The sequence below is a fragment of the Halichoerus grypus genome, chromosome 10 (assembly GCF_964656455.1).
Source record: "Halichoerus grypus chromosome 10, mHalGry1.hap1.1, whole genome shotgun sequence".
Classification (NCBI taxonomy): Eukaryota; Metazoa; Chordata; class Mammalia; order Carnivora; family Phocidae; genus Halichoerus; species Halichoerus grypus.
The window spans coordinates 86,481,217-86,499,194 of record NC_135721.1 but is presented as its reverse complement, the minus strand read 5'-3'; the positions used below and the strand labels follow the sequence as shown (position 1 = coordinate 86,499,194).

Genomic DNA, 17,978 nt, shown 5'->3' with positions numbered 1-17,978 from the left:
TTTCAAGGGATTTATACTTCAGTATTTGAATTTTTATGGTATTGTAAATGGTATTTTTAAGAAATTTCATTTTTCAAATTTCCATTACTAGTATATAGAATTATAATTGATTTTTGTAGATTGACTTTTTATTCCAGGATCATGCTAAACTCACTTTTGACTTCCAGCAGCTCTTTTGTAAATTTCGAAGGGCGATCTACATAAAATTATGCCCTCTGTCAGAACCTGTAGTTGTATCTCTTCCATTCCAATCTGTATGCCTTCTATTTTTATTTCTTTACTTATTACAAAAACGATTGTCCCCGGTGAGAGACGACATCCTTATCTTGTTTCCCATCTTAGAAAAAAGCAAAGTGTTTCACTATTAATGATGAAGTTACCTGCAGGCTTCTTATAGATGTTCTTTATTAGATTAGGAATGTTCCTTTCTATTTTCAGTATTCCTAGTGTTATCAATGAAGAAAGGGTATTGAATTTTGTCAAATGTTTGTTCTTATTGTGTTATTGAGATAATTGTATGATCTTTCTCTTTTATTATATGATGAACTATTTTGACTGAATAAAAAGGATGAAAATCACTGTCTCATTAAACCCTCTCCCTGTCATGGGTTTCATTCTTCACTCTTGTTGGAAAGATCCTACTACAGACCAGTCTAAAAATGTATCCTGAGTTCTACCACACTATAAAAACTTTGAAACACATGTTCTCCTTTGCCCTCCTTTTCTTCTAAACAATTTAAAATCTCAATTCAACACCTCTGCCCCCTCTCTATTACTTCCCAAGAAAGAACACCCCCCCCCCCCCAACCTAAGCAGAAGGCCTCAGCACAGATCTGAGACTTGAGTGCCTCAGAGAATGGCGTCCTCCTCACTTTGGATGACCTCAGGGAACCGTCCTCTGTCTTTGGGGCTCTTCCTTGGCCTCTTTCCTGTCTGCAGCCCTCCCCGGCTCCTTCCCCTTAACCAAAGACAGTGCCCCTCTGCCCAGTGGAGGCTGATTCCCTCCCCACCTAACTCTAGTGCAAACCTCTCGGCGGGCCTGTAGGGTGCGCAAGGAGCAGCACCGAGCGCCCGGGGCCCGGCAGGTCCCTCGGACACCGCCCACCGCCCGGGAGCTCCCGAAACTCGCGGCGCGCGGCTGGGCCCACAGTCTACCTCGGCGCAAGGGCGAGGCGCCGGATTTTCCAGCTGCGTGCCGTCGCCCCCGCGATCGAGCGGCTCCCGGAACTCAGAGGCGGGGCGCCCAGGTGGAGGAGTCCATATCCCTGGCACGCTGCGAGGGGCGCCCCAGACCAGAAGCACCCCGGAGCCAAAGGGCCCGAAACCGGGCGTACTCCCCACCGAGGAACACCGCAAACTTGGGGGGTTCCCGGCCCCCAGCCCCTCCCCGGGAGAAAACCCCGACGAGGAGCATCTCTGATTGGAGCCTCCCAGACCCGGGACGGTCCGCGGGACGGAGCAGCGCCCCTCCTAGCACTGCGGACACGGAGCTGCGTGCGCCCCCACAGCCTCCGCGGCTGCCAGACGCCTTTTCTTTCTACTGACTCTCTGTTCCTTCTCTCTCTCTCTCTCTCTCTCTCTCTCTTTCCCCAACCTTCTCTAGTTGCCTTCCCTCTTTATTCACACTTGCGGCTCCTCTCGTTCCTTTCGTGTTTCCCAGTGCTAGGGAGGCAGCGGATTGCCGTTTCTCACCTGCTTTTGGAACTCCTACTTCCGTCGTCGCGACCAGAGTGGAGGAGGGACTGCCGCCCCCGCCCAGCCTCGGGGGACTCCCCTCTGAAGGTAAGGAGCGGCGCCCCGCTGCCAGCCGCACCCCCTCCCCACTGCCCTCTGCCGCCAGCCCGCCGGGCAAGGGGCAACCCGGCCTCTGTGCAGGGGTTCTGAAAACAAGATCGGTTAAGAATGTGTGCCCTTATGTGCACAGATCTTCCTCCACTTATGATGGGGGTAGTTCTGAAAAACCCAACCTAAGTTGACAATAGTCACTACTGGAACATGCATTTAATACACCTAACCTCCTGAACATCATAGCTTAGCCCAGCCTACCTTGAAGGTGCTCAGAACACTTATATTAAACTACAGTTGGGCAAAATCCTTTAACACGACGCCTAATTCATAATAAACTGTTGAGTATCTCGTTTAATTGATGGAATAATATACTGAAAGGGAGAAACAGAATGGTTGCATGGGTACAGAATGGTTGTAAGCGTATCTGTTGTTCACCGTCGTGATCTTCAGGCAGACCGGGAGTTGCGGCTAGTGGGGATCATAGGGCATATCACTAGCCTGGGAAAAAATCCAAGTTCAAAATCCAAAGTATGGTTTCCACTTGAATGTGTATCTCTTTTGCACCATCAATCAAAAAATCGTAACTGGAGCCATCAGAAATAGGGACTGCGTATGTGTACGTATACATGCAGATATGTATATACATCTGTGTATATCTAGTTTTCAATATTGAGTGTGTATATGTATATGTTCATGTGTCTGTATATATACACACATATATGTGCGCACACACACACACGCACATGAATAATTGGTGAGCCAACATCATTGACTTTCCCTGATAGTATAATTTCAGAGGCTAAAACTTGCCAATATTTCTTTTTTTCTGAAAAAGTGAGAACAGCTAAAATAATTGGTAGTTTTTACTAATTAAGCACTTGTCTGACATGGTGTAGAAAACTTTTAGATGCATTATTTTCACTTAATCTTCCTGTAGGCCAAATGAAGTAGGCATTATCATTATGCTTAATAAAGGGAGGAGAATCAAAGCACAGAGATGTTTAGGAATTTATCCAAGGGCATCCAGCTTACTAATAGATCACAGATTCACACCAAAATTTCTCTGATTCCAAAACCTTTGCTTTTAATTCCAGGTGCTTCCAGGATTTAGAACCCCAAGCAAGTTGCATTGCAGTTATGAGACAAACTAATGACTGGGTGATCCCAGTCAGGTCTAGACACCTGAGGTTATGGTATTAATTTCACCCTCTTCCCTTGTTCTCTTGTTGGCAACCTCAGCAAACACTCATTTGGTGCTATGCAGTGCTGGGATCTGGGGCACACTTCTCAACCTGAGGGCCTTGAATGGCTTGGGGGGTGTAAATTTGGGAGACTCTGGGTGTGCGCAGGTTCTGGGACAAGGCAACTGCTCCCCGCCCCCCCCCCCACCAGCATAAAAACACACACAAAGGCTATGAACAAGTGGTCTGGGAAGACAGGGTCCCTGCCCTCAGGGAGCTCCCAGGGAGTGGGGATGGATCCAGGAATAATGGGAATGCAGTGTGGCGCAGGTGTGGACAAAGGCTGTTCGGGGCACTGGCAGTCAGAGTGTTTCCTTGAGAAGGGAACCATGCAGCCAGGCTGTAAGGACTGCAGGGACCCCGCAGTTAGAAGCGAGAAGGTTCGGGGAGCAAGACTAGCACATGCACAGGAGGAGGTGGGGGAGGCATCAAGGTACCAACACATATCTGTGTGACAGGACTCTGAAGTCGGAATGATGTTCCTGGCCTTGCAGATGAAAAACCTAATTCAGCGTAAATTCTGCTTTCCTTAAGAGCGGAAGCGTGTGTGTGTGTGTGTGCACGCCCCTGATGTGTGTTTTATGTCCAAGATCATTTTTCCCTCTTTGCATTGGTAGTTTTATCATCTCAATTGGTGAGTGAAACAGGCATCGAACACTGTGGAGAGGGAATTATTTTAAAAATCACTGGTGTTAAGATTTTCATCAAGGCAGTTTATCTTAGGAGGTGCTCGATTATGTTTTGCTGGTAAGAGTGACTTACACTGAGGCAATCTACAGTGATCAGTCAGTGTCAGGCTCAACAATCCGGACCGGTTCACCTGGTCCGGTCCCAGCTGCCTTAGCAGAAGGGACTTTGAAGTAGCCTCACAACTATGGGTCTCTGTGAATTACTTTTTTTTTTTTAAGAGGATGGTCACTTTGCTCAGGGTGTGGTCTATAAACAGGGCAGGTGGGCGGACCAGGGGCTCAGGAGATGAGCATTCAGACAGTCTGCAGGGGCCTGGACTGTCCCACCTCGGGGGTCAGAGAGAACAGTTGGCTTGTATCTGACCAGCACCCCAGGTCACACAATTTTTAGAAGAGAACCTTTTTCATTTAGAGAAAACATCATGCCACTTGGTGATTTAGGGGAAGTTTGTGAGTGTTCTTTGTATGTGTGTGTATGTGTGTGCGTGCACATACATATTTACATATATACATGCGTATGTATGTACAGATACTTAATAGCTCTTAAATAGTAACTTGTTAAATATATATACTTATGATATATTAAATTTACTTTTAGGTATACAAAGAAGTCCCCTAGATTAGTGTCTCCCTACCTTGGTTGCATATTAGAATTGCCTGGGAGATTTGTAGCAATCAGGATGTCCAGGCAGTACCTCAGGTGTCTGGCTGGGCACCCAGGCATTATTATTATTATTATTATTATTATTATTATTATTATTATTATTTAAGCTCCAGGGGAGAATGAGTGCCCTAGACTTCACATCAGTTGTTAAAACATATTTTCCAAGATGTCATGATTTAAGAAGCACTTCAGAGGTAAGATTATGCGGATGTTACAGTGGATCAGATGATCGACTAAGACACCAAACTGTATCTATTTAATGAATTGAATGAATTCATCAATTCAGCAGGTAATAAACAAACATAAAATAAAGTATATCAGTTAGGGATAAGTGCTATGAATGGAAAAACAAAGCACAGTGGAAGAGGAGAGAGTGGTGTGTGTGTGTGTGTGTGTGTCCGTGTGCACACACACGTGCTTGCGTACACACACAGGCGTGCGTGCATTTGCGTCCAAGGGGTCCTGCTGTTAGATTTGCGCAGAGCACTTGCAGAGGGCCCGTACGTGGTAACTATGCTATCAGCACACTGAAAGGAAAAGCAGGACTCTTTAATTAATTATAGAGAAGTAATTAGCTGCTCTTTGAGAAAAATAAGGTGAGTTAGACCTATCTTCATACCAAGGAAGAAAATTAATTGTTAATGGATAAAGCAATTTTAATGTAAAAAAAAAAACAACCCTAAGCCATAAAAATGAACAAAGTATACCTTGAGTATATATCTGACCCCTGAGGGGAAAGGAATGTTCAACATGTAAAAGTAATGGAAAAATCACAAAGGAAAAGCATGGTGGGCTTGACTGCATAACTATAACGTCTCCCATATGTGAAAACAGCAAAAGAGGAATTTGAAGGTAAACTCAACAAATTGAAAAAAAAAAACATTAAAATATCTAAGAACTGGACCAAAGGCATAAAAAGATAGTTCATACAGACGGGAATAAAATAGCTAAAAACTACATGCTTAATATTCTGCCTTATTTATACCAGTAGAAATGCAGGTTTAAAAAAGCCATGAGACACCATTACCAATTTGAAGAGCGAATTACATTTAAAGAATTTGAATGCCTAATGCTTATTGTGGGTGTGGTAGATGGATATTATCTTGCACAGCTGAGGAGGATGAATTATTACATTTCTGGAATGCGGTTTGATAGTATATGTTAATCATGTTTAAAATGTATTCTTGCCATTGTCATAACACCAAGAAAATAATGAGAAAGGAAGATAAATAACTAACATTGAAGTGATACTTTTATGCACTGGATACTTTGTAATAGAAACTCACAAAACCTTCACATCACTTCTGGGAGGTAGTGTTGTTACTCTCTTTCCTGGATAAAGAAACTGAAGAGCAGGGAGGGTAAGTGAATTGCCCAGAATTATTCAGCTGGTAAAGAGTAAGATGAGGATTCAAATCCAGCCAGTCTGGCACCAGAGGCCGTGATCCAAAAACTGATCTGTACCACCTAACACAAGAAGATAGTCATGGGGTTATTTTGTGATAAAATATATCTTATAGATTGTAATAGACCCATATCGAGGGATATATAGAGCAGTTAAGATGATGTTAACAAAGAGATCTTTGTGACTCAAGAAAGTGCTCATTGATTAAGTGAAAAATGCAGGATGTGAACATTTTTGAAGATTCTAATTATTTGAAAATTATGAAGAAAAAGTACAAGGAAACATGTTAAAGTATTATGCATGTTGAGATCATTTTCTTCTTTTCAATCTTCATTTTATAATGTCCTATATTGGGCATTTAATACTTTAGAAATCAAAAACAATTTTTTTAAAAAGAAAGAAAGGAAGAAGAAAGAAAGAGAAAGAAAAATTTAAAAATTATGGAAAGGAAAAAAAATCAATATCAAACATAACACTAAAAAAAAAAAACCTAAATTCCTTCATGAAAGAAATTTAATATTTATATTCTCCTATATATATCTTATTAATACTTAGTAGGGTATCTGTGACATTTCCCAGAATAACTTTTCTTTTGGAAATGAGCTCCATTATTTAATATCTTAATCTTTTAAATCCATAATAAGTACATTAAAATTTATATGTATACACACACAGAGTAGTGCCAATATCAGCTAATTTGGGATCTTAACATGTTTCATATTGAAACTCAGAGGTAACTCATCAGAATGCTGGATTATTTCATAGAAACTTTATCTCTCAGTAGACCTTGAAAATTCACAAAAACCCAAACCAAGAAAAAAACAGCAGTGCCCTTTACAAGGCTGTGTCAACCTTAGCCAGAGGAAACAATACTTTTCATTCTATCTGAGGTAAGAGAATAGATAGTTAATAATAAATGTGTGTATATGTGTGTGGGTGGGGGGTTGATTTCAAACCATAGAACCATAGAAATATTCTAATTTGGTTATGAACAGTTGGTACTTTCCATACGTACTTAACTCTTTTGTCTTTACTTTATTGATTGTTATCTCTTGGAAATTACAGCAGATGCTTTGTGATGTTATTCATAAAGATTGATGTAAATGGTTTGACAGCTTAGCCATTAAACTTCATCCAGGATTTGGGCATTAACAGTCTTTTTTTTTTTTTTTTTTTTTAGTATGGGAGGTGAGTGGCAGTTGGTAACAGAATTATCTGGGACTGAGAGGCTAGCATGCATCCAGAAAGCCTTCGTTACATTAGTTCATCTAATCACTCAATAATTTTGGTGATAGGCCTTGTTACTCATCTCCATTTTTGTAATGAGCAAATAGGATCTGAGACTTTTAAGTAACTTGCCTAAGATTGCACAGCTAGTCAAGGCTCTAGCTGGAAAGCCAGTCCAAGTTTGTATGCACCAGAAAACAAACTCTTCCATCGTGTTGTGCTCCCTCCACCCAGTGGAGCTCACTGTGTGCTATGCAAGGAACATGGGATTGCTTATGAAATATTCACACTCGGTGTCAGAGACCCACTGCCACTTTCTCCCATTTTACTCTCTAAATCTGTAATTCATAGGCTAAAGTATGTATTGGTGTAGGATTGAAATTCAACACAGTTTTGAGTCCATGTAGATTAGGCATTTGGAGTGTAGGAAACTCCTGCTTTCTCTGTTTCCCTAAAATAAATGCACGTGGGCATGTGTATGTAAATACACACACACACACATCCATACACCTATTCCTCTGTAACAAGTATTGGTGCTTACTCTGTGCTGGGCATTGTTCTGGACTCTAGTGGTACAATAATGAACAAAATAGACTCAGTTCCTAACTTACGAAAAACTTAGTTCTGAAGAAGGAAGATGGATATTTAAAAATTCAAGCCACAAATGAAGATCATGATGAGCATTTTGGTGTGATGAGAGAAAAAAGGACACACACACACACACACACACACACACACACACACACACACCCTTACATGGGCAGACCTGGCATACATATCTCGGTGTATCACAGATTGTCTATTCATAGAACAGTAGATTTTCTGGAAATATTTTTGTCCTCAATTTTGACCTTTGAGGTAAGGTTTAGTAGACCAGGCTTGAAATAACAGCAGACTTTCTTGTATTAAAAAATTGCATTCTTAGGAATTTCTTTCTGGATGCTGAAATTCATTACCTTGAAATTTTATGAATTCTGTGTGGCTGAAAGTTCTGAGAATGCTTGGTGAGTATATTAAGGGATATGAAAACTTACTGCACTGATTTTTTAAAAATCTGTGTGCCAGAAGATTTTTAAAAATCTCCTTCATGATACAGGTGTACATTTATTTGCAAGTTTTGGCTAAACCCTTCTTACTCTGTTTTCCAGAGAAACCACTGGAAGCAGAATCCTCAAGATGCATCGTATAGAACTACTCTTGACACTTTTGGCACTTACGTTTACAAGCACCTCAGGTAAGTGAATATAATCATTCACAAGCATACTTCATGGGTCCTCTAGAGGGAATATCAAGGTTTCACTTCTTTATGTGGAGGTGGCTATTGAAGATGCTGAATTCATTAAAATTAGTGGTTTTAGATTTTACTTTGAAAGTTACCATTTGGTGTCCCTGGCATAGAGAATAAAAGTTTCATAGAAATGAAATCAAGGGGCACCTGGGTGGCTCAGTCGGTTAAGTGGCTGCCTTCGGTTCAGGTCATCATCCCAGGGTCCTGGGATCGAGCCCCGCATCAGGCTCCCTGCTCAGCGGAGAGCCTGCTTCTCCCTCCCCCTCTGTCTGCCTCTCTGCCTACTTGTGCTTTCTCTCTATCTCTTTGTCAAATAAATAAATAAAATCTTCAAAAAAAAAAATGAAATCAAGTAAAGAATCATATGGGATTACTGAAAAGGAAAAGATTTAGTCCTCTGAGTTTATGCAGAGAAAACAGAATTGTATCTGGAAACAAATTACATTTGTCTGAGATGAAAATCTGCTTTATGTTATTTAAAACTGAAGAGTTCACAGCCATCTTTATTATTGATTTTTAGCAAGTTTTGCACACATTCTTTTTCTCCCAACATGAAGGCCAAGATTCATCTCATTATTTAGGTAGTGAAGACAGTGAGTGGGAATGCCTTACAGGTCTTGAGGGAAGTATTTGAGTTAGAAGGAATACATAAGAAAGACTGCATAGACTGGGCAAAACAAGTAGGCTTTATATCAGGTGGCAGGTACCAGTTTTAACTGATTAGCAGTGATGGCTTGGAGACTTTTATCAAGAAGGATTCCGTGGCTTCATCAGGATCCTTTGGAGAAGAGATTCATGACTGATTAGCAAGGTTCTCCTTGTGCTTTGGAGGAGAAGGTGGGAAGACAAGTATTGATTTGCCTTGATCTGTTAATTAGGAGAGAGTAACACATAAGCCCATATCCCCTACTTTGAGAATTACTGCTGAAGAGATAGGGAATTTAAGTTCTTGATACTTTCAAATAATTCCAGTCCAATGTTTACTTAAGTGGGCCCATTTTTGTTGAGATCCAGACAGTGCAATACAACCCAGATGTTAAAGGAAGGAGGTAGATCTGCTCCTCTTGATGCCAGATGACTAATCTTTTAGAAACTGCGGGGTGAAAAAGCAAGGCGCAGGGAAGTGTGCATTGTGGGTACCCTGCTCTGGAGACACACACTAATAACCTTGCCCCCAAGTTACAGTGAAACATGTTTCAGGCTCAAAACTAGTCACACAGCTCATTCTATAAGGTGACTAAGGTCCCAGCTCTTTGTCCTTTTAGGTATCTGAAGAGCACCCTTTGTAAAGGGTTCACTCTGGGCAAATATGACAATATTCTACATGAGGATTCATTTAACCTAGTAGCCGTTGAATGACAGTATCCTATTTATTATCCAAACTCAAGACATTTCCAAACACAGGCATCATTCCAAAGGGTCTAGGTTGTTGACCCTGTTGGATTCTTACTCTGTTCATGTAGGAATGGGAGTTCTTGTTCTGGGCAGTCCATACACCTTGAATTCCACTCACTTTTTTTTTCAATCAAAAACAATTTCTAATCAACAAAGCCTATAGTGTGAAGCATAAGAAAGATTAGGTAGCTGAAGCCATTAACTGCCAGGGGAGCGTGAACTTTCAACTCCAACCATCTACCCCTGGAGAGTCTGTAAGCCAGGTTAGGTTTCTACAAATGGTAAGTCCTCCCCCAAAGAAATGGTGAGGCACAGGTGTTTATAGAAGTGTTCTTTTAAGGAGTGGCCAAAACCTAGAAATAACCCGTATGTTCAAAACCCACGGAATGGATAAATTGTCAAATATGAACACAACTGGATGTACATAACTATGAGAAAAAGAACAAATCACTGCTTCATGCAGCAACATGTCTGCCTATCAGAGACGTGATGATTTAGGAAAGAATCTAGGCAGAAGAGCACAGACTGTAGGATTTGTGTCCTTTGTTTAATGTATATTACATACCTGAAACGGGAAAATAAGTGAAATTGTTTTTGACATGCCATCCTTTTTGATGTCAATTAAAACTAACACCAACACTTACACATGTATCACACCTTCTATGTTGAAGTAGTGAAATGTAAAATGGAGTTTCTATAACAACCACCAAACACAAGGTTGGTATTCATTAACACTTGTACTTTGAGGTAGATTCAACATCCATGTTTTCAAAAAATACTTCTACCATTTGAGCCACTTCCTCTTTACATTGTGGTTAACAACATCGAGTTAAAACCAGACAGTTGCTTTGAGAAATAGACCCTAACTATAGAGAAGACCATGCCCTCAGAGAAATGCTCTACTTAATTTAAGGATTATCATTCTCAAAATTCAGTTAAAGGGCACTGTTGGTGGGAATGAAAATTTGTGCAGCTACTGCAGAAAACAGCATGGAGGTTCCTCAAAAAGTTACAAATAGACCATACGATTCAGTAATTTCACTACTGGGTATTTATCCAAAGAAAACAAAAACACTAATTTGAAAAGGTACATGCACCTCTATGTTTATTGCAGCATTATTTATAACGGCCAAATATGGAAGCAACCCAAGTGTCCATTGATAGATGGATGGATAAAGACGATGTGGTGGATATATATACACACAATAAAATATTACTCAACCACAAAAAAGAATAAAATCTTGCCACTTGGGACAGCATGGATGGACCTAAATTAGGGCATTATGCTAAGTAAAATAAATCAGAAAGAGAAAGACAAATACCATATAATTTTGCCTATATGTGGAATCTAAAAAACAAAACAAATAAATAAACAAACAAATGCAGACTCCTAAAATACAAAGAAAATATTGGTGGTTGCCAGAAGGGAGGTAGGGAGATGAGTGAAATACATAAAGGGGATTAAAAGTACAAATTTCCAGTTAGTTATAAAATAAATAAATCACAGGGATGAAAATTATAGCATAGGGAGTATGGTCAATAATATTGAAATAACATTGTATGGTGACAGATAGTAACTACACTTATCATGGTGAGCACTGTGTAGTGTATAGAATTGTTGAATCAATATGTTGTACACCTGAAGCTAATATAACACTGTATGTTAATTGTACTTGAATAAAATAAAAGGGCATGCTGGAGCCGCTGGAGAACAGGATACGGAAAGGGTCCATGAGCGCTGACTTTGAACTATCAGAAGTTCAAAAGGAGGGGAATGATGACCCTGTCAGCTGAAAAGATCAGATAAATTTCTGAAGACAGAGTATCTGGGTTGATTGAGAAAGAGAGAGGGAAGGAGGGAGGAAGAGAGCGAGCTTGCAAGAGCACTCAAGGAGGGAAGTAACAGATACCCAGATTTGGAGTGATATTGTATTAATCAATTCTTGTCGGTCCACGTGGTAACCCAGAGAGATAATGAACTCACACACACTCTAAGCTACATAGGAGCACCTTAACCATCCCTAGGCCTGCCCAGGGAATGGTCAGGTAAACTGATTGAGAGCACACTTCTGGTGAGACAGGGGAGGAACTCTGAGGCCTCTAGATTTCTTGTTTCCATTTCCATGGAGACTCCCCAGCTAGGGATGTTTTGGGGGTAGGTGTGGCAACACGGTGACCTCTGTGGCTTTCGTTAGGAGGAATCTGTAATGTGTAACATCTTCTTTGAAAAGATTTCACTGCATTTATCTGTCCTCTAGCTATGGTCGGTTAAGTTTTGGTTGTGTCCTGTTTGGTAAAGGTGTTGGAAATGTCTACATTTATGCCCTGAGAGTGTCCTAGTGTTGGAAAGATTGACTTTCTGTCTCTTAGTGTTGGAAAGATTGACCCTTTTTAAAATGAGAACTCACAAGACTGAGACATTGAGATTGCTCAGGACTTTCTTACTCACCTGGCTTATTTGCCTCATGCGTTAGGAAAGAAAACATTTACCTTTGTCATTCTGTTTTTGTTTTTCTTTTACTTTGCTAATCTTATGAAGAAACTTGTACTTCACGTTTTAACATCACCGCAGTCAGAGGGGAACCTTTCTATCTGAGATATTGCTCATCAGCATCTGAGCCCAAGAATGAAACAGCCATCATAAAATGGTACAAGAGCAGTGGATCACAGGGGCGCACTGAGCTAAACTCAAGCAGTTCACCCAGAATTTCTCTGCACGATTATGTTTTGGAGTTTTGGCCAGTTGAGTTGGAGGACAGTGGATCTTACTTTTTCCAAATGGGGTGAGTATAGCTTCTCTTTGTGTTAGTATATTTCATAGCACTCTTGGACTTAGTTCAGCAAATCAGATATACAGCATCTGAAAGGATAATCCATGCATTAGGCTCTCCTACAACATGCAATAAATACTTCATTATGGAAAAATTAAATATTTGCCCTTGTGTTTATCTTCTTAGTGATCTTAACAAAAGATTACCTTAATATCTCTTTTGGGGGATCCTTACCAAAGATAAGTGGGTACCAAATGCAATTCATTTTAAAATTCAGCTGCTCCTATTGTGTAGAGTTGTTGGTCAAATTGGATAAGTGAAGACTCCATAATGAACATGTGGTGAAGGGGGGCAACGTCAGCTTCCTGGGTGGCACCCTCAGGCTGGGGCGAGGGGTCGGAACTGGTGTAGACTCATCCCAGTCCAGTTTTCTGGGGTTTGTTGAGTATCAGGTGGTAGTGTGAGTGAAGGATATGTGGGTCTTGCAGCCAATCACAGACCTACAGCCAGGGGCAGTGAGAGAGAAGAGCCCAGAAAAGGCTTTGCACGACTTTCATGGGACAGACCCCTATAGTCTATGCCAGGACACTCATCATCAAGAGTCCAAGAGTCATAAGTTCTTTGAAATGAGAAAAACCAACTGAATGTTTCAGTGATTATCACTGAACTAGGTTCTCTTTATACTTTATTTGGTGAGCTGGGAAGGAGCAACTGGGACAAGCGATGTTCTATGTGATGGATTATTAGTCTTGATGACATGGTGTTTATCTGGCACATTTGTGGTTCTGTGTATGTACTTGCCTCTGCATGTGAGTATGTGTGTAGTTTTATAGAGATCTGAGGCTGACCTGTGAAAGATAGCTGAGGGCCAGGTGAGGGGAGCGGTGGTGGTGTGCTCTCAGATGTAGTAGATTTCTGGGGTGGGTCCTGATCATTATCAACAGTGCTATCGAGAGCAGAGTGAGATAATCACGGTGAAACCTTGTTATCACTCATGTGGTTTTGCACAAAATGAGGTCATTTTGGTTTGTTTCTATACATAGGAACCCCCAGGAGTCAGAAAGAAATTCAAGAACTCTTTTCCTGTTGTTTGTTTTGACCAGTGAATTTTATGTGTTCTTTGAAGAGTGACGATTCTAGAAGTAGGTCACAACTGGGTCTTTTCACACTAATGTAGAATGAATACTCGCAAATGGGGTAAAAAAAAAAAAAATCTCCCTAGTCCTGATTGAATAAAGGCATGATTTAAATGCAGGAAGTACCCCAGACAGGGCAGGAAGAGCAAATTGAGGGGAAGTCAGTTATCCACAAACATCGCTTGGAGACAGATAGGGACAGAAGGCATTAACTGTCTCTCTGATACGGAGGGTGGAGAACACAGCCTGGATTAGGAAGGAAGAGTGGAAGCATCAAATAGAGACAGGCTGTCGGAGAAGTGTGGAAAACGAGGAAGACGATCAGACAGGGCAGGAGAATCAAGGTGGCTCAATGGCTGTGGTGATGAACTTTGAAAGGTGCTGGAGGCTGACGAATAACGTGAGACTAATGTGATGGAATGAGGAGAGGCCTTGACAGTGGTTTTGGGAAAAGCAGTGGGCAGGGTGCAGCACCTGGGTGGCTCAGTCAGTTGAGCTGAGCATCTGCCTTTGGGTTTGGTCGTGATCCTGGGGTCCTGGGGTCGAGCTCTGCATCGGGCTCCCTGCAGCAGGGAGTCTGCTTCTCCCTCTCCCCCAGCTTGTGGTCACTCTCTCTCTCTCTCAAATAAATACATAAAATCTTTAAAAAAAGAAAACCAATGGGAATCTACACAGGTTGTTTTGGACACCCAGGGGCATTGAAGTTGGGGATGTCTTCAAATTTGGGTCACTGGTGAACAGTATCTTGTGTGTGTGTGTGTACGTGTGTGCGTGTGTGCACAGATTTAGGTGAGCAAGCCTCTGTAATTTCATGTGGAATCCATCCATTAGAACCATAATCCTTTCATTTTTCAGGAGCCCTCTGCTAATAATCAAAGGCCTCTGGAGACTGATACTTGAATCCTGAAGTCAGATCAAATTTTAAGGAGGAAATCCACCAAGAAAGGAGGGGATGCAGGAGAGAGGGGGTTTTCGATGCTAGAGGGGAGGGCATGAAAATAGAGAGAAAAGCACATGCAGGAGTCTCATAGTCATGTTCTAGATTGACAAGCAGCAAGATTGACTTGGTAAGGGGCCTCCCATTAATGGGCTAGAGCTTTTCAAATCCCCTCTTGTGTGGCAGGAGTGGCTCCTGTGACCAAGAATGGATGGCCCTGTGGGAGAATAGGATGGTCACAGCTTTGGTCAGTTGGCCTCAGCTTCACAATGGCCTTCAAGCTCCCCAAGCAAGGACAGTGTCCCCTTGTTCCCACATTCCCAGGGCAGTGGCTGGGACATGGAGGTGTTCTGTCAGTCAGGACTTACTGAGAGTTAGGAATTGAGGATTGCAGAGGTAGAGAACAATATGGCCCGATAAGATGGAAATATGCATGTACTCTCTTCCTTGTAAGTGACAGGACAGAAAGATCTGGAACTATATCTCTGTCCAGCTCAGCGGCGCTGAAGTCGGGGAAACATTAGACACACTTGGGAAGAGGATGATGCCAATGGGATTCTGAATCCTTTCCAAGGGCCGGGTAGCTCTATCATGTTCCATGGCCATTGACCTACAGCCTTTAACCTTTAGGACAGCTTGTCAAGCCGCCCACCACTTCCCGCCCAGCCCAGACCAATCTTGTATGAATGCACACCCAAGGGAGGGGCCAGACTCACCTCGACTGTGAGAGCATAGTATTGGGCAGTGCAGTCCTGGCCTTTAGCACCAAACTGAAGTGTGTTTGCGTCCTGACCCTGCCGCTGACCGGGTGTGGGAACTTGGGCCAGGTATTCAGCTTTAGATGAGGTTTAGCTTTCTTATCTCACATAAGAGAAATCGCCATCCCCGTTGCACATGCGTGGTGCAATGCCCGGAGCTCAGTGAGTGTTAGTCTTCCTTCCACGCTACTGTAGACTTAGAGGGGGGACTGCAGGAGCCTGTGGTGGGTACAAAAGGCACACCGGACAACTTAAAACACGTCTGTTGTGTTTAGTATGGGGATCCATATAGTGCATGTGCAGTTTAAACAAACATCAGGTTGCAAACATTTCCTTGTTTCCTGGCCAATAGAACATTATTGTAGAAGGTAACACTTTTTAAAAATGTTTTAACTTAAGGGGCGCCTGGGTGGCTCAGTGGGTTAAGCGTCTGACTCTTGATTTCAGCTCAGGTCATGATCTCAGGGTTGTGAGATCGAGCTCCTTTTTAAAAACTGTGTTAAAGTTGTTTCCTCTTCCAGATTACTAATTTCTAATCAAAAGGAACAACATCAATAAAATCGATTCAAACTAATGTTTGCTCAGTAAAGTCCTAATATAGTTATGCAGCCACTCCAGACTTGGCTTTACTCAACAGTAAGAGAAGAGGATTAGAAGAAATTGCCCAGAGAAATATAAAACCCAATGCATATATACAAACTTCCAGGAAACAAGTTCAGGAGTTTGTTTGTGGATCTCATCAATCCACTGCTACTGTCCCATCCTGGTTTAAGAATCTTTGAACTTGTACATTTTCAAAGATCATTGAGGTTTTAAACATTTCTGTCCAGACACCCATAATATATGGTCTGCAGTAGGGTGTGTGTGTGTGTGTGTGTGTGTGTGTGTGTGTGTGTGTGTGTGTGTGTAGGACTGCTCAGGTTTTTCTCTTTCACAGCCCCTTACCCTTGTCCCATGATAATTGTTAAATTTCTTGCTGCACTGAACCAAAATGGGGCAGAGCACGGTCTGGGCATCAGGGAATGAGCCTCTTTATACAAAAATAAGGAAAGGTTTTCACTGGATGGATTGGTTACTAAAAGGTGGTATTTGCAAAGTCTCTGTACTAATTATAAAATACTTTGAAACCTTTATTTCATAGAAATGATACGCATGAATGGAAATTAAATGTCATTGGAAAAAGTAAACACAGCTGTTTTGCTGAAAAACAACTAATTAGTAAAACTGTGGAAGTTCAAAAATCTTTGCATGTAAACTGTAAACAAAATACATACTATCAAAAACTGGTCAATAGAACATCACTGTATAAGGTAACACTTCTAAAATATTTTAACTTAAGGGGCGCCTGGGTGGCTCAGTGGGTTAAGCGTCTGACTCTTGATTTCAGCTCAGGTCATGATTTCATGGGGCGTGAGATCGAGCCCTACGTCAGGCTCCAAGCTGAGCAAGAAGTCTGCCTGAGAATCTCACTCTCCCTCTCACCCAGCCCCTTACTCCCGCTCTCTCTCTTAAATAAATAAATCTTTAAAAAATATTTTAAATTGACGAATAAAAGACAAAAATCCAAAGTGAGGATCTGCTAGCTGTGGAGCATCCTTGTCTTGTCACGTACAAGCTGCCTGACCCCTCGACAGCTCAGCTGGACCGTCTGAGCAAAGTGTCCCAGCAGGGTTGCTCAGATGAGCTCCTGCCCCGTATTAAGTGTTTGATAAATGGTAACAGCTTCCTCTTCCTTGTCCCTCTTTCATTTTCCTTCTCTTTTGATAAATTAAATTTTAGGAATGCTAGCTTAGGGATTTTTATTTTCTTCTGCCACATATATTTAAAATTTTAAATTCTATTGTATACAATATTTTGTATTGTATATGTATTTTTTCTAAACATATGAGTTCCTTTTATAAAAATGGAAGATGGAAAAATGCACAATGAAGATAACAGAGCTCACTCAGAATTCCACCAGCCAGAGACGTTGGGATTTTTGTGGGTGTAAACATCTACTTTTAAAAAGTGATATTTTAAAAAAAATTTTCTTAAATAAAAATGGTATTTTTAATGGCTTGTATTTTTCCTTTATCCACTAAAAATTATATTGTGATTATTCCCCTACCTCTTTAAACATCCTTCTAAACGTGGGATTCCATTGTGTATTACACTTGTGTCCAACGAATCCCCTGGTATTGCGCATTTGTTAGTTTCCTACTTTCCACTATTATTTACAAAGCTAAAATAAGTATCATTCTCATAAGTCTTAGGGTGTATGTATGATTTTTATTCTTCAGTCACATCCCTAAAAGTAGAATTATTGGATCAAAGGCTATGAGCACATTTGTGGCTTTTGCTCCCCATTATTAAACTCCTCTCCAGGGAGCTATGCTAGTTCAAAACCTTCTTTTCCAACACCACCACACACTGTGAAGTCATACCGTTAGAACATTTAAAAATCTGACATGCAAAATTTCTGTAATTTTTAGTAGTTTTTTCCCCATTTCTTTTCTTAATAATAAATTGAACATCTTATATATTTATTGCACCTTAGGATTACTTCTTTTGTGGATTATCTATTTTCTTCAGCTGGTGTACCTTTTACTTGAATTGTAAGAGCTCTTTTAGACAATACTATGGAGATTATATATACATTCACATATGTATCATATATAAACTTATAGTATACACATACAT

At 41.1% G+C, this 17,978-nt stretch overlaps 1 protein-coding gene across 5 annotated transcripts in view; it reads left to right on the top strand.

Moving 5' to 3' along the window:
* The first annotated feature begins 1,109 nt into the window (after nt 1–1,109).
* IL18R1 (interleukin 18 receptor 1) overlaps nt 1,110–17,978 on the top strand; it is a 36,381-nt gene continuing 19,512 nt past the window's right edge. Inside the window, exons 1-5 of one of the 5 annotated variants that reach the window (XM_036089506.2) lie at nt 1,111–1,782; nt 6,572–6,677; nt 8,163–8,248; nt 12,237–12,480; nt 16,441–16,609. In XM_036089506.2, coding sequence (XP_035945399.1) covers nt 8,191–8,248; nt 12,237–12,480; nt 16,441–16,609 — 471 coding nt within the window. In that variant the 5' untranslated portion in view covers nt 1,111–1,782; nt 6,572–6,677; nt 8,163–8,190. Of the gene's footprint in view, nt 1,783–6,568; nt 6,678–8,162; nt 8,249–12,236; nt 12,481–16,440; nt 16,610–17,978 lie in introns of those variants that run through there. The other 4 variants (XM_036089504.2, XM_036089507.2, XM_036089503.2 and 1 more) reach the window with 4 other exon arrangements.